General features: G+C 40.7%; 1 protein-coding gene across 8 annotated transcripts in view; it reads left to right on the top strand.

Annotated features, from left to right (window-relative positions):
- ARHGEF28 (Rho guanine nucleotide exchange factor 28) overlaps positions 1 to 20,349 on the top strand; it is a 317,255-nt gene that overhangs the window by 251,178 nt on the left and 45,728 nt on the right. For all 8 annotated transcript variants that reach the window (XR_014310177.1, XM_082724969.1, XM_082724974.1 and 5 more), the window contains 7 exons: positions 3,617 to 3,739; positions 5,357 to 5,474; positions 8,931 to 9,185; positions 11,099 to 11,175; positions 15,740 to 15,918; positions 16,963 to 17,054; positions 18,465 to 18,647. Coding sequence is in view for 7 of the 8 variants with exons in the window: in XM_082724969.1 (XP_082581095.1) it covers positions 3,617 to 3,739; positions 5,357 to 5,474; positions 8,931 to 9,185; positions 11,099 to 11,175; positions 15,740 to 15,918; positions 16,963 to 17,054; positions 18,465 to 18,647 (1,027 nt within the window). In the remaining variant the exon portion in view is untranslated. The remainder of the gene's footprint in view (positions 1 to 3,616; positions 3,740 to 5,356; positions 5,475 to 8,930; positions 9,186 to 11,098; positions 11,176 to 15,739; positions 15,919 to 16,962; positions 17,055 to 18,464; positions 18,648 to 20,349) is intronic.

Here is a 20,349-nt window from a genome sequence, read left to right as displayed (position 1 = left end):
GTTTTTATCATTAGAAATTATTTACTTTTCTTGATAGAAGTACTGTGTTTTAACGCTAACATTTTTGTTCGTTAGTGACTTTCGTAGTTAACATATTTTACATCTCTATAGAGTTCTGTTTTTGTTTCATTGCTGGTCATAAAGGAGGACTTAAATTGAGAAAAAGGTTTGGGATATTGGTTATTGGATAGGACAAGCTTGGTGTGCTGCTTTAGGATGAAGCACGCATTTCTCCTTTGGGGAAAGGTTTTTGGTTATGCAGAGAAAAGGATTAAAGCCTCCTTTTGTGTTTCTGTTGTTGGTCATGCATTTGGGGTATGGGGAGAGTTGTCCTCCCACTATGATAAAAAATTGTCTCCTGAGGAACAAATGAGCAGAATCCCAAGATGATGGATGTGGGTATGATGCTCTGTGGGAAAAAAGGAAGAACTAGCTGTGGAAGGGATGTAGGAGAGAAGACTTCGGGGAAATTCCTCACTCAGGAGGCTAGCCTAGAATATAATGCTGATTTAGTCCATGGAAATAATTGGTATGGGAAAGAAATTGTGAATATGAGGAACATGGTTGGAATAAAGCAGTAGTTTGCTAACTTCAGGTGCCTAAGAATCTCTTGATGCTTGTAGAAATGAAGACCGCTGTGTTCCAATGGCCCAGTGGTTTTGTTTCCATAGGATTGGGGTGGAGCCTGGGATTTGGCATATTAAAATTTTTAATTTCTGAAATTATTTTTCCCCAATGCCATCTTCTCGCAAAACTCTAATACCAGGAATCATAACCAGGATACGGACAGTGATGCAGTCAAAATACAGAACTTTGGGGCGCCGGGGTGGCTCAAATGGTTAAGTGTCTGCCTTCAACTCAGGTCATGATCTCCAGGTCTTGGGATTAAGCCCCATGTCAGGCTCCCAGCTCAGTGGGGAGTCTGCCTTTCCCTCTCTCTATGCCTTTCCCCCCGCTGATTATGTTCTTTCGGTCTCTCTCTCTTTCTCTCTCAAATGAATGAATAAAATCTTAAAAAAAAAAAAAAAGGATACAGAAATTTCCCATCATCAGTTCCATCATCACAAAGATTCCTTATCTGGCTACTCTATAACCACACCTACTTCCCTCCTGTCCCCTCCTCCTTAACTGCTGGTAACAACTAATCTATTTCTATAATTTTGTCATTTCAGCAATGTTAGATAAATGGCATGTGTGTTTTACATGTAGGTTATATACATAATGTGTACTTTCCCTTGGATTGGCTTCTTTTACTCAGCATAATTCTCTCAAGTATCATCCAGGTGTTGGTGTGTGTAATAGTTCATTCCTTTTTAGTAGTAGTCTGGGGTGTGGAAGTACTATAGTTTGTTGTAGTTCACTTGTAGAAGGACGTCTTGTTGTTCCTTGTTCTTGGCTATTAGAAGTAAAGCTGTTTTTGTGGTCCCTGGCTGGCTTGGTTGGTAGAGTGTGAGGCTCTTGATCTTAAGGTTGTGAGTTTGAGCCCCACATTGGGTGTAGAGTTTAGTTAATTAAGAAAAAACTTTTTTAAAAAAAAAGAACTAAAGCTGATTTTAAACATTTATGTACAGATTTTTGTGCACACTTAAATTTTCATTTCTCTGGTATAAATATCTGGGTGTTATAATTTCTGGGTTGTATGGTAGTTGCATGCTTAATTTTATGAGAAATTGCCAATTGTTTTCCGGAGTGGTTGTGCTATTTTATATTCCCATCAAATCACAAAGTACATCAACAGTGTACAAGTAATTCAGTTTCTCTTCATCCTCACCAGCATTTGGTGTTGTCACTATTTTTTATTTTAGCTATTCTGAAAGACATGGATGGATAACTCATTGTGGTTTGAATAATAATTCCTGCATAGCTGATGATGTTCACCATCTTTCATGTGCTTATTTGCCATCTGTATATCCTCTCTGGTAAAAGGTTGGCTCATGACTTTTGCTTATTTTCTATCTGGATTATTTTTCCTACTGTTGAATATTCAGATTTCTTTATATATTCTAGATCCTAGTCCTTTGTCAGCTATGTGATTTGCAAACATTTTTTTAAGTCTGTAACTTGTTCTTTCAGTCTCTAAGTTTGATGAAGTTCATTCTTTCACTTTTTCCTTTTAAAGATCATGGTTTTGGTCTCAAGTCTTAGAACTTTTTGTTTAGCTGAGATCTCAAAAGATTTTCTTCTATGTAGTTTTGTAAAAGTTTTATAGTTTTGTGTTTTACACTTAAGTTGGTGATCCATTTTGAGTTTATTTTTGTTTAAGACATGAGCCACATGTCAAGATTCACTTTTTGTTTTTGGTCTATGGATGTCTAATTGCACCAATGCCATTTGTTGGAAATAAGTCCATTGGGCATTTTGGGCTCTGACTCTGTTCTGCTAATCTGTGTGTCTATCCTTTCACATAGTCTTAATTATTATAGCTATATAATACATCTTGAACTTGGGTAGACTGAGTCCTTCTACTTTTTTTTTTCAAAATTGTTTTTAGTTATTCTTTTATCTTTCCATCTAAATTGTATAATAATCTTGTCTGTATGCATTTTTAAGAAAAAACTTGCTGGGATTCTGATGAGGACTGCATGAGACCTGTAGAACAATTTGGGAGAATTGACATCTTTACTATGTTGTGTCTTCCCATCTATAACCATGATTCATTTACGTTTTTAGTTTTTATTTTATCAGCATTTTATAGTTATCAGCATAGAAGGCCTGTGTGTACTTTCTTAGATTAGTATCTGAGTTTTTGTTTGTTTGTTTGTTTTTATTTTTTAGCAATCATAGGTAATTTAAGAATCAGCTCTTGAGACATATTAGCCTAGAGCATAGATAAAATTGTAAGCCAAGATGAAAAGATCAGAGAGGGTGATATAAAGTTGAAGTACTTGCCAGGGGCTGGGTGGATATTTTCTGGTTTCTATTGTATGTGGCAGAGGGTAAAACATTGGCATTCATGTAATTCAGTTTGTTACCTCTATACCACCCTATGAATCTGATTTGCTTCTCATCTAGATTTTTCGACAGAGCTGTTTCCACAAGTAAACTTATTGACATATCCAGCCCATATCTCTACTTTGGTCCATCAGTTAATAAAGTGGCAATCTGAGTATTCATCTTTCCCTTTTACCTGCCTCTTCATCCCTTTGTGACGTATTGACAAAGATCAGATTCCAAATTGAGGACTGAGTCCACAGACTTGGTCAGTTCACCAAATGTAAATGTCAACCCATGAGAGGTCAAACCTTCTTGAGCGCCCCCAAATTTTCAGCATAGCTTTCCTTTAGTCTTAAAAAGTAATAAAATAATAAGTTGAAATGATAAAGTCACATAAACACTTAAAAAAGAATAAAAGATAACAAATGTTTTGCATTTGGTATCTGATCATTGAGTTAGTTCAATACAGTATAATTAGTTCAATTACCATCTTTCCCTTACCTCTTGGCAGCTTCTTAGTTTAATTTAAAAGGTGTCTGGGAAAAAGAAGGGATAGTGTTCAGCAATTTTATGTTTATTCTTTATTTGCCAAGAATATATTGAAATAGATGAAAACTGCATGATCTTTTCAGTGTTTAGAACTAATTAAATTCATAAATCATCATTGAAATGTCATTCTCAGTTTTCAGAAGAAAATGCAAATCAAATGAAGAAAATATATGGAGAATTCTGTAGCCATCACAAAGAAGCTGTCAGCCTCTTTAAAGAACTCCAACAAAATAAAAAGTTTCAGAATTTTATTAAGGCAAGTATTTTTAAACTATTGCAAAGTGGTAAACCAGCATGGGGAATAGTTCATGCTTTCTTGTTACATGACCTTAAACAAGTTTCACATCTAGGTGTTGATTTTCAGGGAAGGAGAAGAAAGGGATAGGCTCGTGGCAAAGACAGAAAGTCTCTTTTTCTGTCTTAGCGATGTATTTCTCCCAAATCATTTCCTTTTTGTATCTTATATTTGTAAAGCGTCATCCAACCTTCTGAGCACCTTTGTAATATCCTGGGTTGTTATTATGTTATTATGTTATTATGTTATTATGTTATGTCCTGAGATGTAATAAATCAGAAGAACCTTATAAAAATAGAGAATCAGTACCATGCCCCCTGGATTCACTTGAAGCAAATCCTGAACATTATATAATTTGGCATGTATATAATATGTATCTCTAAACAATGCATCTTTTAAAAGTTACAAGGACATTATCACAATTAAGAATTCTTCTTATTTTTTTTTTTAAGATTTTATTTATTTGATGGAGAGAGAGAGATCACAAGTAGTCAGAGAGGTAGGCAAAGAGAGAGGGGGAAGCAGGCTCCCAACTGAGCAGAGAGCCCGATACAGGGCTCGATCCCAGGACCCTGAGATCATGACCCACTGAGCGACCCAGGTGCCCCAAGAATTATTCTTTAGGGGTGCCTGGGTGGCTCAGTGGGTTAAAGCCTCTGCTTTCAGCTCAGGTCATGATCCCAGAGCCCTGAAATAGACCTCCGCATCAGGCTCTCTGCTTAGCAGGGAGCCTGCTTCCCCTCTTTCTCTGCCTGCCTCTCTGCCTACTTGTGATCTCTGTCTGTCAAATAAATAAATAAATAAAATCTTAAAAATATATATAAAGAATTATTCTTTAATATCCTCAGTATTCAGATTTCCCTAGAAAATGAAATGAAATTGGATTACTTAAGCCAGAAACCAACTAAAGTTTATGTATTGTATATCAGAGATATATCTTTTAAATCTCTTTTAATTTTGGGTGTTCCCCATCCCTTTATTTTTTGGTGTCCAGTTTATTTGTTGAAGATATCTGTCCTTTAGAGTTCCGTGAATTGTACATTTTTTTCTTTTATTTGGAGAATGTTAGCAGATTCTCCTCCTCCCCCACAGCACATACATGAGTATTGAGAACTTGAAAACTTAAAGAATACTATGAAATTTTTAGGAAGAAAGTTGACCTGATTAGAGGGACTGTAAGTGCTGTGATGAGTAATAACAAATGTAAAGGAAGAGTGGTTAGAAAAACCAATGGTTAATCGCAAACTCACACTCAAAGTGTAACTTTGATTTGTGACTATTTTCCAGAACTTTTGCTCTTCATAAATCTTAACACTTGGTGAAACTTGCTCACTTTTGGAATTAACTGCAAATATATCAGTGTAACTTAAAACTTCTTAATCTTGGAGTTATGTTGCTGAGAGATTAATGGCAAAGCATGTGATTTAATGACCATGAATCAAGTTTTAATTAATGATAATGCCTATTAATCTTGTATCAGAATAGAACAATACAGTGGCCGATTCTTTGTATTATTAAACTCAGACCTCAAAAGAAAATACTGTTTCTATATATGAAAAGTATATGTCTATTTTTAAGCTTCGAAATAGTAATCTTCTGGCTCGACGCCGAGGAATCCCAGAATGCATTCTGCTAGTCACTCAACGCATCACAAAGTACCCAGTCCTCGTGGAAAGGATTTTGCAGTACACGAAGGGTGAGTCGTAACTTCTAGGGTGAACATTTTACCTCTTGGCCACTTGCCTTAATTTTAAACATAGCCGAGGTGTCATCAACAGATAAAAATGCTCATGGCCTGGGACTCATGAAGGCTGTTGATTAGGGGAAAACTTTTTAGAGCCTTTGGATTTAGATCCTTTTGGAGAAGCTCTCTTTTATAATGTAGCTTTGGGCATAGTCTGAATTGCTTCAGGCAGCCTAAGCCAAGCAGTGTTCTTCTTTCTTCGACTCTGCCTATCCCCTCTTCAGTTTCCCCATGTCCAGATCTTCTTAATACCTCTGCCTCCTCATCTTCCTGTTACCGACTCAGTAGTGTGATGACACACGCCCCTGGATCCTATCACCAGATGTTACATCTTCCAAGCAGTGAATTATTAGGTTGAAGATGATTTATTAGGGAGCTCTTTTTAACTCTGTCATTCATCAAAGACCTGGAGTATCATCTAGGCATCTTTTAGGAAGCTAACAATCACATGGCTGCACTGTAAGCTCCTTGAAGGATCGAGAAGGCCTGTGTCTGGTTCACAACTGGATCTTGAATGCCTAGTGTGGTGACTGATAACAACAGAAGAGGCTATCAAGAAATAAAACCGTCCCAGTGCAATGAACGAAAAAATAAAAATGTCTGTTCTTCCAGCTAGCTCATTGATCTTGAGTAAAGTGTCTGTTGGATGGTGGCGTGTTAGGTTAACAAGGGCTTGGGTTTGGAATCATGTGAACTGGGATTGCCATTGCATATGCTTGGTTTTACTGCTCACTTGTTGGGCAAGTTCGTTAAAGGAGCTTCGGTAAGTGACACTAATAATCCTCAGGGATGTTGTGAGGATTAAATGAGATTGTTGCATAAAATGCCCAGGACAGAGCCTGGTGTAAAACAAAGGACTCACTAAGTGGGAGCTGTTTTTATTACCTTTGTCATGACCAGTTGACTTGGAGGCAATGAAAGGGGTAATGAGATCTTAAATGCCCCCTCTAAAAAAGTCAGCCTCTAACATCCTCTTTTTGGGAAGTGATCTAGGTGCATAGAAATGCATGAATTAGTGTTTCCTTTTTTCAGTCACATTAAGAACTAAGTTCAGGCACAAGTGGTAGCCTCTGCTCCTTGTATCCCATTTTTAGCGCTCCCTGTAACTCAACATGAAATAGAAGCACAATATGAAGAGAAAAGCCTCATAAGTGTTGTTCACAGAAAAATAATGAAAACAAAATTAAGGCTTTTTTATTTTTATTTATTTATTTATTTATCTATTTATTTATTTATTTATTAAGTAGGCTCCACATGCAATGCGAAGTCCAAAACAGAGCCTGAACTCACAGCCCTGAGATTAAGACTCAGATGCTTAACCAACTGCGCCACCCAGGTGCCCACAAGGCTTTCAGTTTGTACGATCTTCATATTGTCTTAAGAATGGAGTTTAGGGCACCTGGATGGCTCAGTTGGTAGAGCAACTGCCTTCAGCTAGAGTTATGATCCTGGGGTCCTGGGATCTGGTCTCGGGTCGGGCTCCCTGCTCAGCAAGAGGGTTGTCTCCTTGGGACCTTCCCCCTCTCATGCTCGCTCTCTCTCATTCTCTCTCTCTCTCAAATAAATAAATACAATTTAAAAAATAAAGTAGAGTTAAGTACAATACCCCAAAGACTAAAATCTGCCAGATTGTGTTAGGTCAGCTACTGCTACTCTAAGAATCATCCCACACCAAATTCCTGGTAGACTGAAGAACAGTCATGACCTACTGCCTGTCAGCAATGATAAGCATGACTTGGGGCTTTCTGGGTAGAGCTTTCATGGTGACTGAGTGCATGAATGGACATAGCTTCCTTGGGTCAAACCTTAACTGCTGGTCGGTTCTCGCTCTCTCTCTCCTGGGAGCATTGGTTTACGTGACTTGCTTACAACAATGCTTCTCAGACTTCTTTAGGGATCATCTGCTCCTGCAGAACTTGCTTACATGCAGATTCTGCTTCAGTGAGGTCTGAGGAGCAAATCCAGTCTACCTAGCAAGACTTCCAGGTGAGGTCGGTGCTGTGCTGTGTTACTTAGGGTAGCCTGCCATTACAAGACAGTAATTTGTCCCTGAAGGTCAAAGACTGAGCCTTTTCTTGGTCTCACCCCAAGTTACTTTGTAACTCAACTTTGATTCTCTTTACTCCCCTTTCCTATTTATGAATACGCTCATTGGAAAGGAGAACCTTTTGTGGGTTGGTAAGTATAGTAAAGAGGATACTTTCACAGACAGTGAGAAAGAGAGTATTTTCCTTATGAAAGATCCCTGTCAGGATTTGTTCCTTGGTTTTCTGGAATAACCTTCATGCGTGGAGACATTGAGAACCTGGAAATGGTCAGACTGTTTGAGGCCTTGTTCTCTTCTCACTTGACTGCTGTTTCTGTGTGTTGATTTCTGCAGCTGTAGGCTTTTGTTTTCTCTCCCAATTTTTCTGCTCTCCTCTCCTCTGGCACCTTCTGACCTCTTGAAACTTTCCCTTTGGTTTGCCTCAGTAAACATGAACTAGGTGCTCCTTATCATCCAATAAGACAATAGTTAAGTTCTGTTTCATCTGGAGTTCTAGGAGGATGTTCCAGAAACTCTTCCAGAGCTTTTTCTTGAGACCATTGGGAGATATGAGCAGATGGCCCGTGTTTTAAGGAGTAATAGCTGGAATCAATGATTACCCACTGTTGCCATGAGTATGACGGACCCATAAGGCACAGTGCATTTGTCCCATTTTTTTAGTCTGAAAAGATGTTGAAATATCATCTTGAATATTTTTTTTTTTAAGGAGGGAGGGATTCAGGAAGGCAAATGAGTCTGGGGCCTGTTCAAGTCCCCCTGCAGCTCCCTTTCATGAGAGGATTCTCATTTGGCCAAGTCCTAAGAAATTCATTGAAGGGATTACTTGATTACCTGTGTCTTGGAAGGTGGAAAGAAAACCTAGGTTAGTATATAACATACTCATTGCTCTTGGGGTAGGTCAGGCCAATCCTTAGAACTTAGACATCTGGGCGCCTGGGTGGCTTAGTGGGTTAAGCCTCTCCCTTCGGCTCAGGTCATGATCTCAGAGTCCTGGGATCGAGTCCCGTATTGGGCTGTCTGCTTGGCAGGGGGCCTGCTTTCTCCTCTCTCTCTGCCTACTTGTGATCTCTCTCTGTCGAATACATAAATAAAATCTTAAAAAAAAACAAAACACCTTAGATATCTTACTGATAGTATTTTGCTGAACCATATCTGACAAATAGATCTTTTATAATTAAATCTTTTAACAGTTCCTTTTGGGGAGGAAGGGTGAAGAGTGATAATAAGGTATGTGAACCTAATCCAACATTTTTGTTGTGTGATTTCTTGTTCTTTGTATGATTTTAATTGCATTTAAAACTGAAAAAAAAAATCTTTCTCTGCACTTTGGATTATTCTATAGTATTCTTTTTCCCATGCAGAAAGAAGTGAAGAACATAAAGACTTGTGCAAAGCTCTGGGCTTAATTAAAGACATGATTGCAGCAGTGGATTTAAAAGTCAGCGAGTATGAGAAAAACCAAAAATGGCTGGAGATCCTAAATAAGATCGAAAACAAAACGTACACAAAGCTCAAAAACGGCCATGTGTTTAGGAAGCAAGCATTGATAAGTAAAGAAAGGACTCTCTTACATGATGGCCTTGTTTACTGGAAAACTGCGACGGGTCGATTCAAAGGTATCCTTTCTCCTCCTTTGACATCTATCACTCATTTAGCAGGACAGACTTTCAAAAGGAGAGTGGTTCAGAGATGGCAGGCACCACACAAACCCCAGAGAAGTGGGAAAGGACCAAGTCATGAACTTTAGTAAGCAAATGCTATGTATCTTGGGTGGGAGTTCACTGCCCCAAGCTAAGCCCTTCCTGTACGTTTTATGAATTAGCAATTTGGGGTATTAGAATGAAAGGAGCTGAGAATTCTGGTAATTATTGGCCCGGAAATGTTGCTCTGGCAAATGTAATGTGTTGAAAATGAGGCGGTAGGTCTATACACCTAGGGTCTGTGTACCAAGCCAGCAGGGGGCTGTCACACCAGTGAGGGGAGGACTGCGCCCCTGAAGGTCATATTCCGTACGCAGTTACAAGATGCCGAAATATACCTGCTCACAGTGGTACAAACTCTTCCTCAGTGCTACTGCTTGGTGTTAACTGGCATTAATCTGACTGTGTTAATCTAGTTAAGAGTCTAAAACCATTTATTCAGTTCTAAGGGACTGATTCTATAGGGAGCCTCCTGCCTGGTCCAGGCTTTCTCAGCTCGGATCACACACTTTGAATCACCTTGGGAGTTTAAAAAAAAAAAAAAATTTTTTTTTGAAAGAGAGCAAGCACAGGCAGACAGAATGGCAGGCAGAGGCAGAGGGAGAAGCAGGCTCCCTGCTGAGCAAGGAGCCCAATGTGGGACTCGATCCCAGGACGCTGGGATCCTGACCTGAGCTGAAGGCAGTTGCTTAACCAACTGAGCCACCCAGGCATCCCTGCTTTTATTGGTCTGGGGATGAAGCCCAAGCTTAGGGATGCTTAAAGGTCCCCACGTGGGTCTGCTGTGGCATCAGGGTTAAGAAGCACCCATCTGCTTGCATTGTTTTTTTTTTTTTTTTTAAAGATTTATTTATTTATTTGACAGAGAGAGATTATAAGTAGGCAGAGAGGCAGGCAGAGAGAGAGGAGGAAGCAGGCTCCCTGCTGAGCAGAGAGCCCGATGCGGGACTCAATCCCAGGACCCGAGATCATGACCTGAGCCGAAGGCAGCGGCTTAAGCCACTGAGCCACCCAGGCGCCCAGCTCACATTGTTTTTAATGTATCTTAGTAACATCCTCAGATAAGTGAGAGGAAGAGATTGTTAGTTGCTCCAAGGGACCTAGTTACTCCAAGGGAACTCAGATGTAAGCCTTTGGAGGACTGTGAAGTTTTCACAGTGTTTGCAGCTAATGACTAAAATGGGATTTGTGGATCAGCAATGTTGCCACTCAGCGTGAGCCACAGTTAGAACATTAACCAAGCTAAATTATTAACCAGTCTGTAGACCCTAGCTCTACAAGTTCTTTGCTCTTGGTTCAGTTCTTCGCATCAGCAGTTTGCTAATTCTGTGTTAGATGTTTAGTCAGCTAGTGAAGGTAGGTTCCTGTGTACTATTTGCAGGGGGCATATAGGATCTCAAACTCTGCTCAGGTCTAGATGGAATGATTCAACAGATTTGCACACATAAGTTAAGGCAGAAGCTGCCTTCTAATAGTTAGGATTAAGGTTCTTTTTCTCAAGGTAAGCATTTGCTCTGTTCTATGAGAACCTTTGTTTATTGGATAGTTCTTTTCCATTTTGAAAGCTCCAGTATTAAATGTTGCTGGAGATTTAGCAATACCTATAGTTACATGCATGCTTACACGGCTAATCGGAGTTGTTTGTAGAGTTTCCTCTCTGGCTGTCATAAATAAGGGCATTTTTATGAAAGTTCCACAATTAGGCTAAATCTTAGTTTTCTTATTTTTAATAAATTGATTTAAGTTTCCACCATGAAATTCAAATATTTGATAAGGGCATTTGAACTGTGGTTTGCTTCATTAATACTGGCAATATCTTTTCTTTGAAGATATCCTGGCTCTACTTCTAACTGATGTGCTGCTCTTTTTACAAGAAAAAGACCAGAAATACATCTTTGCAGCTGTTGTAAGTATATGGTCATGTGACACACATTTTAAAGGGTTGGGTACCACATATCTTTTGAGAAATGCCTTAAAGTCCTTGTGAAATTAAGTAGCCATTGGCAAGAGCCTACCCCTTGTATTTCCAGTAGTATTGGTGATTGCCGTGTTCCCTCTCATTTGGTTTAACAAGCATGAAATGTGTTGATTTATAGCCAGGAGTGGTGGTCATCTCATTCAGTTGCTGATTGCCAATTCAATTGTTAATCGTTAATGTAAAAATACTAAAGTACCTTGGGACTGGTTGGTGCGCAAGCACTCTCTCAAACCCTCAAGTGACTCTCTGTTGTCTGGCCATCGTGGTATATCTTCCAGATCTCTCCCACCCCTTTCCTGACCGTGCCTTCCCAGCCACTCAGATGTTAATGCTGGGAACAGCAGGTCTCTTCCAGAATCTTGTCCTACTTCCTTTGGTCCATCCCTGGTGTACCCACTACTAGCTCCATTCATAACTATCATGATGTTCCTTCTGCCAAACAAGAGAACATCATTGTGGTATCTAAGGTTTAAAGAAGATTCTTGTTTCTACTATAATGGCTACTAATTACTAAGATTACTCATGTAAAATTTATCTTTATAGTGTGGTACATGAATCTCATGGCTGGCACAGAGTTAGGCTAGAAGTAAAACAAGTATTTTATAACATCTTTTACACAGCATCTTGCAGTCCGGAATGACTCACTTAAAGAAGGAAGATGTCATCAATTAACTTTGTCAGCCTTGTGGAGCATTAGGCCCTGTTAAAGGAAAGAATCCAAGATGTAGTATCAATGTGGGCATTATAATGGCGGCTCTCTAAAATGGTTCTTATTTATCATCCATTGATAGATAGGACAGTGATAGATAGGACAGTTGGGAACCACTAGCACATGTCATCAATTCCAGCTGGTTTTAAGCCAAAGCTTAATGAAGTTTCTGTTTTGCCATTCAGAGAAAACAAAGAAGCATGCCTGCCCAGGGTTGGATTTGGGGGAGGAAGAGGTTGGTAGAGTGCCCCCCTGCTCATCTGTGCTTGTCAGGTTGGCCCAGCAGGCTTCTTCACCCTGTTAAGCATGTTGCTTTCATCAGGATGCTGATGCCAGTTTGCATAAAGCTCAGTGATTGCTTCTCGGGGCTACTCCAGAGGATAGCTAGAGGCCTTAGACAAGTCCCCATGGCTCTGAGCCATTCGAGCTGTCTATATTGCATATTTCATGACAACCCAGTGATTTGTCAAGCAGCCTGTGTGTGCTTTTTTCTAGGATCTAAGTAGGAAGGTGGGACCATTTTGTTTGTCCTATGGGAGGTGAGGACCATGACAGGAGAGAAAACAAATTCATACCACACTTTTAAAGAAACCCAAGTTTGGTCAAAACCAGAGAGCTGAAAGAGAAGCAAACTGTGCCTTCTTGGGTGTTACAACAGGCCAAGATGACCTGCTGATGGGTCAAAGATTAGACACAGCATAGAGACAACTGTCTTATCTTCTAGTTCAACATAGTGTATGCATCGTGGTGAAGGTGTGATGCTCACTTTATAGTCACTGCTTGAAATACGGATCTGTCCCACTTATGTGACTTCTTTCAGAGTTATCTGTGCTTGCCTTAGACCACATTAAGCTGGACATTAGGAAGGCAGTCTACCAAATGCCAGGATGAAGGTAACCACAGCTTTCCTCCTCTCCGTAGAAGGGGTTTGTCTCTGGACAACAGTAAGATGATGCTGATACTGTTTCATGGAGTTGCTAGCCTGATACGTAGCAGCTTTCATAAAAGCCAGCCAAGCCCCTGTCCATGTCAGGGAACAAAATAGAAAGCATTATCCTTAAGGACTCAAGGGCACTACACTGTTCAAGCATATGCTTTTGAGTGGCATCAAAGACATTTAGGTTAGCACAGCCCTCCAGTCGTAAATATCTTATTTACACTGTATTGAGGGAATTGCTTGAGGGAATTGCTGTATTAGCCAGGGTCATACAGATGTCTGGATTTCCTGGTTTGCATCTTGGCATTGGAGAAAGTCATCTTCATGCTAATACCCACAGGTAAGTTTCTCTGCTCTAGGTGCTGTTAGAAGAACTTTAGGAAATGTTTATCTTGCTACGTGTTACAAAAGACATGATGAATTTGGACATGGCCAGAACATGAGCAGCTGAAAAGAGCAGAAAAAAATGGAGTCCCTATAAGATAATTTTGCTTTTAAAGAGGACTCCCCTGGAAATGGGAGTAGGACCCAAATCTAAGAAATGACTGGGAAATTTCTCTGAGTCTAGGAGGGCCTCTTAAATCTTGGATTTACTGAGTCTAGGAGGACCTCTTAAATATTAAAGAAGGTAATTTCAAAATGAACCGTAAAAAAAGACAAGGGACCATGGAGATGTACAAGTTCAAGTTCAAAACAGGAAACAGTCTGAAGGTCTTGTTGTCCCAGTGGGATTTCGAATGATATTACTGACAGAGACAACCACTCTGTGGAATCCCAAATGGAGACGGGTGACAATAGAGTTGAAGGTAACAGCTCCCTTTCCTCTTCCTCTGGGGCACACTCTGCCTTGAGGGCTTGGTGGGAAGCAGGAGAGACCTGGGAGTGGACTTGGGATCCAGGATCCCATAGCGAGTGCTGATACTTTTTAGTAACCTGGTGAGAACATGGCCTGTCTCCCAGACGGCAGGGATTACTCAGAGACAGCCTGTGTGTTCACATGGGTACCTGAGCCCAGGATTGCTAGTCTGCTTTTTCCAAGAACCAACACATCTCTGGTTTTTTAAAAAAGGGGGAATCCCCCAGTTCTTAAATGTTGGTGACTGTTTTTAAAAAAAAAATCTGTTTTGAAAATACAGTGACACAAGCTTGGCCACAAACTCTGCAGGCTGGGTTAGGCCTTGCCATGACCAATTTTTAACATCTGTTTTTAAGGTAGACCCATTACTTCCATTTCTAGAGGTTTAATTTGAATTCTTGATCATATCTAGTGTTCTAGTGTGATTAATGTGAATAATGATGGGCATGACTCTGCTGTCTCCTCATCTGATGGTAATTTAATTTAATTTTCATTTTATTTTATTTTTATTATTCTTATTTATTTTATTTTATTCATTTTATTATTATTTTTCCCTCACCATAGCACATACCCTGATGGTGATTTAATTAATGCTACTTTCTACCAGCTTACCTGTTTTTCATTTAAAAAATATCTGACCTTACTACCTTGCCTCCTTCTGCAGCCCTAACCAACTGGTTCAGTTTATTTCATCCTTGCTAATATCATAGGCAATTTAAACCCACTCTGACTTTATATACAGAGGCCATTTACTTTGCAAGCTGAGGAGCCTAACTCTGTGCATTGGAAGAAGGAAAGCAAGTAAGGTCTTGGGTACTAGATCCGCGACTGAATGAAGGATATCACTAGTGCTCAGGAGCTCCCCCTAGTTAGAGAGGGCAGTATTCAAAAAGTTGGTGTCATTCTTTGGTTTTGTTTTTTGCTGCTCGGAGAAGAATGGGCTGGAGAGGTCTTCTGGGTACATACACCCTTGCACACAACTTTAGATGTGCACTAAGGAGTCAGCCGCGCGGGATGTGGCAAGTTCTGGGTCAAAGCATCACTCTGTCTGTGAAGGAGAAGCCAAACCACATACTGCAACCGACTCTCAACAGGGTTAGAAGCCATGAACCAAAGAAAATTCTTCATACTTAGCCCCCCAGACTGTTTATCTCCTGGAGGCATTCTTTCAGTTATTATTTCAACTACAGCTTCTTCTCTTACCCATCATGGAATCCCCCAGTGCTTAGAATGGGACCTCGAAAGAGCACAAAAATGCACATAGAAGAGGGGATTTTGTCATGGCTGTACACCGAATATTAGCTTTCCTTCCTATTCTGCTCTGATGGAATTATGCTAAATCCATTCCTACAGACATTTTTAAAAGCCTACTCTATGCAAGGCAGTGTCCTAGGGGTACGAAGATGAACCCGACCCATTTCCCCCCCCCCACCGAAGGCTTACGTGGTGGGTGGGAAGAAGAGGCACCTGCAGGCAGAGCCACAGAAGTTCAGTTGCTGTGCTCTGTCCTACGGTAGCAGAACACACTGCTTGTGCTCAGGGACTCTGAGTTCATGCCCCCTCCTCTCTGTCATTCTCACAGTCCACCCAAAATACTGCTAAGTCCTGTGGACTCTTAGGTCTCCCACCCCTCTCAGTCTTCTTGTGATATTTGAGATGCTATTTTCTATGCTGTGCCCTTCTAGAAAAACCCCTGAACCCCAGATGATGGCATTTTGAGATTCTCCATGCTCTGATTGTTCTTTTTTCAAAAGTTGTCCTTTTAAGCCACTCATTCTTAAGGACAAACATTCTCCTGTATCCTTTTTCTCCATCGTCTCTTCACCATGCCCTTTCCATTGGCGAGCTTACCAACTTGTGCAGCACTTTTGAAAGGTTGCAGTGAAATGATTTGCCTGCTACTCTCACTTTCCTTAGCTGATGCATTTGGTGAGAACCTTTGCTTTTGGTAGGATGCTGTTTTACCGGCACATCTTTCTCTTCTGTGCAGGACCAGAAGCCATCGGTTATTTCCCTTCAGAAGCTTATTGCTAGAGAAGTTGCGAATGAGGAAAGAGGCATGTTTCTCATCAGTGCCTCCTCCGCTGGTCCTGAGATGTACGAAATTCACACCAACTCCAAGGAGGAACGAAATAACTGGATGAGACGAATCCAACAGGCCGTAGAAAGGTAACCTTTTCTTCTGTCCACACTCAAGGGAATGGACTTGTTCAGTTGGGAAAGTATTCTAACCATGTTTCCTCTGCATGAACACCTTGCCTCAGCCAGGGGGGTCTGCTCCCTCCCCCCTCCCCCCACCTCTGATAGCCCCTCATCTGCAGCCTCGTTCTCTGCACCTCCCTGCATGTAAAGCCCTCCGTCCCCCCACCCATGTGGCTCCTGCTCGTCTTTGGTGCAGCTCATGGCTTCCCTCCTTTGTGAAGACCTCTTCGGTTCCGATGGTCTCTTCCTTCCCTGAAATTCTTTACCATCTGCTCTCCAGAACATTGACTCCGTGCTTGTCACAAACCACCTTGTAGCTATTAGCTTTTTTTGTGTCTATGTGTTTATTAGATTGGAAGCTCCTCGAGGGCAGGGGCTGTGTCTTTTGTTTCTCTTTGTGGCGAGTTCTGAAGAATCATTCAATAAACATTTTTCGGTTGGTGGATCTATGTGTTCTAAGTCAATTTATGCCTCATTACTTGTGTTTTTGTAAGTTTTTATGAACAAGATGGGGTGAGGGTGATCTTTCTTTCTGGTAATTGGATTTGATTGATCTTGAATGATGTTTTATAAAATTCTCCCACCTCCACTGCTCCACACCCAACCTGTCACTCTACCCTCTGTCCCCTCCCAACTCCCTCTCCTCTGTCCCATTGAGAAGTACCCAAACATAGTAGAAAGTAAAATATGAATATTTTAGTTGGGCCTAATGCTAGTGTTGGTAGTATGGGGTGGAGGGTGTGGTACACGTTCATACGAATGTATGTTTGTGTATATCTGTTTGTTGGAATTTTTGAGTCACCCTGTACTTCTCACTTTGAGAGCTGTGTCATATTGTGCAAGCTTCTTTATATACTTAGGAAAACCAGTTATCTTGGCTAGAGGGCATAACCTTTTCTGAATTTTTCCTTCTCTGAGTAGTGTTACTGCCAGATCCCCATGTATTACTAATGAACCTAAAGATACTTGGATTTGGTTTCAGTTGTCTGTCTTGACTATTGTCTCTTAAAGTTGCCCAGAGGAAGAAGGGGGAAGGACAAGTGAATCTGATGAAGAGAGGCGGAAAGCTGAAGCAAGAGTGGCCAAAATTCAGCAATGTCAAGGTACTGTGCAGACATGTCTGATCCCTGGCTGTGGCATTCTCCTTGGATGCTGGGAAAACCCAGGTGTCAAGAGTGGGAGATTGTGATTAAATGGTTAATCTAACTCTGTGTACCTGAGGCCTACCCACCACTCTTCAGAACAAGAAGTATTGGCACTAGGAGTGTTCAAATAAAATGGCTATCCCCCTTCCTCCTTATTTATTTATTTATTTATTTATTTATTTATTTTAGCATTTTCCTTTTTTTTTTTTTTTTAAGATTTTATTTATTTATTTGACAGAGAGAGATTACAAGTACGCAGAGAGAGAGAGGAGGAAGCAGGCTCTCTGCTGAGCAGAGAGCCCGATGCGGGACTCGATCCCAGGACCCTGAGATCATGACCTGAGCCGAAGGCAGCAGCTTAACCCACTGAGCCACCCAGGCACCCCTTAGTGATTTAAAATAGATGACAAATCCCCCCCCCCCAAAAAAAATGGGCACATAATATGTATGCAACAAGAACTGTGGGCAGTATGGTGTAGCTGTGCATTGAAGTACTTGTCCAATGGTGTCATTTTAGGTCCCGGCCCTGTTGGGTCATGGTGATGTGACTTTGGACAGGGAACCCATCAACTCTGGTTGTCAGTTTCCAAGTCTGTGAATTAAGGAAATTAGATCAGCTCAGTGAGTCTCATCTCTGGGTGGACATCAGAATTACTTTGAGGGTTTTGTAAAAATTCTGATGCCTGGGCCCTTATGCTCAACCAATTCACTCATAATCTATGGAAGGTGGTTGTGGATGTCAGTATTTGAAATTCTACCCTGGTGAAACTAAGGCAGACTGAAAACCCCTGGATTAGATGCTGGTTGACGTCCCTTTAAACCGTGAGAATCATGTGATATGTTGGAATCAGAGGAAAATGAGGCATGCAAAGATGGTCAGAGAAATTGGATGTTTAGAAACAAAAACAGAAGCCAGTAGGTTTGGTTTTGACCAAGATGGGCTGAAGCCTGAGTAGCTTTGGGCTTCTGCATTGTTTTTCCTTGTGGGTATCAGTCATCATGAACAGTGCCACCTCAATTTTCATTCCTGGGCTTCGTGTTTAAGACTAATAGAAAACAGCCTGAACAAAGAATGGTTGTGCAAGTTTTTCTGGAGTTAGGGGCATGGAAAAGGAAATGAACATCTGAGTACAGTAAATGTACAGAAAAGAGAATGGAAGATAGAGTTGTTAAGTCATTTGCTGGAGACTATTCACTAAGTGGAACAGTTAGGATTTGAACCTGGATCTGGCCCACCCAACAACTTGCGCTTGACTTGTGAGACCATACTGCTTTGCTGACAAGCAACATTTTTATCTTAGAGCTTGGATTTTCAGACAGTTGCTGTATTTATCTGATAACCTTCTATGGTAAATAACTGTTTCATAGAAATACTCAGTAACCAAGACCAACAAATTTGCACATGTTTGGAGGAGAAGCTGCATATCTATGCTGAACTTGGAGAATTGAGTGGATTGGAGGATGTCCATCTAGAGCCCCACCTCCTCATTAAACCTGACCCAGGAGAGCCTCCCCAGGCAGCCTCCTTACTAGCTGCAGCGCTGAAAGAGGGTAAGTTGCTTCCAAAACTATGGGGCTTAACAAGTTCAGAAAATGCCTGAGTACCTTCTGTGTCCCATGCACTGTGCTTTTAATACTCAGGTTATAGCAAAATAAGACAGGGTTCCAGTTGTGCTACAGTTCATATTCTTAAAATTGCCAAATGAAAGGAAATAGATATGTCAGGTTTTGTCAAGCACTATGAAGACAAAAAATTGTCTCTCAGTAGATGAATGAATGAAGAGGAAATAGTGTACCTCTACAATGGAATCTCACTCAGCCATAAAAAGGAATGAGATCTGACCATTCACAGCAACATGGATGGACCTAGAGGCTGTAATAATGCTAAGTGAAATAAATCAGACAGAGAAAGACAAATTCACTCATCTATGGAATTTAGGAAAAAACAAATTAAAAGAGAAAAATAAAAAAAAGATTCTTTTTTTTTTAAATTAACATATAATGTATTATTTGCCCTAGGGGTACAGGTCTGTGACTCATCAGTCTTACACAATTCACAACACTCACCATAGCACATACTCTCCCCCAATGTCCGTCACCCAGCCACCCCATCCCTATCACCCCACTCCACTCCAGCAACCCTCAGTTTGTTTCCTAAGATTAAGAATCTCTTATGGTTTGTCTCTCTCTCTGGTTTTGTCTTGTTTCATTTTCCCCTTCCTTCCCCTATGATCCTCTGTCTTGTTTCTCAAATTCCTCCTATCAGTGAGATCATATGATAATTATCTTTCTCTGGTTGACTTATTTCACTTAGCGTAATACCCTCTAATTCCATCCATGTTGTTGTAAATAGCAAGATTTCACTTTTTTTTTTTAAAGGTTTTATTTATTTATTTATTTATTTGAGAGAGAGACAGTGAGAGAGAGAATGAGCGAGGAGAAGGTCAGAGGGAGAAGCAGACTTCCCATGGAGCTGGGAGCCCGATGTGGGACTCGATCCCGGGACTCCGGGATCATGACCTGAGCCGAAGGCAGTTGTCCAACCAACTGAGCCACCCAGGCATCCCAAGATTTCACTTTTTTGATGGCTGCATCATATTCCATGTGTGTGTGTGTGTATATATATGTATATGTGTGTGTATACACACACACACACACACATATCTTCTTTATACACTATATACACATCTTCTTTATCCATTCATCTGTTGATGGACATCTAGGCTCTTTCCGTGATTTGGCTATTGTGGACATTGCTGCTGTAAACATTTGGGTGCACGTGCCCCTTCAGGACACTACATTTGTATCTTTGGGGTAAATACCCAGTAGTGCGATTGCTGGATCATAGGGTAGCTCTATTTTGAACTTTTTGAGGAACCTCCATTCTGTTTTCCAGGGTGGCTGCACCATCTTCCATTCCCACCAACAGTGTAGGAGGGTTCCCCTCCAAAAAAAAAAAAGACTCTTAAGTACAGAGAGTAAGTTGGTGATTGCCAGACGGCAGGTGGATGGGGCAACGGGTTGAAATAGGCAATGGGGATTAAGAGTACACTTAGCATGATGAGCACTGAGTAATTAGAACTGAATTACAGTATTATACACCTGAAACTAATATAACTATATTAATTCAATAAAAAAAAACAATAAAGACAAATACAGTTTTATTTGGAAAACTATAGAGGGCAATTGCTTCAATGAAGATTCTAATAAAATCTGAACCCTAGTTAAAAAAAAAGAAATGGGGGCACCTGGG

Source organism: Mustela nivalis, assembly GCF_964662115.1.
Source record: "Mustela nivalis genome assembly, chromosome: 3".
In the NCBI taxonomy this organism is placed as follows: domain Eukaryota; kingdom Metazoa; phylum Chordata; class Mammalia; order Carnivora; family Mustelidae; genus Mustela; species Mustela nivalis.
Note: the sequence above shows the minus strand (reverse complement) of the source record. Positions and strands in the feature narration are given on the sequence as shown.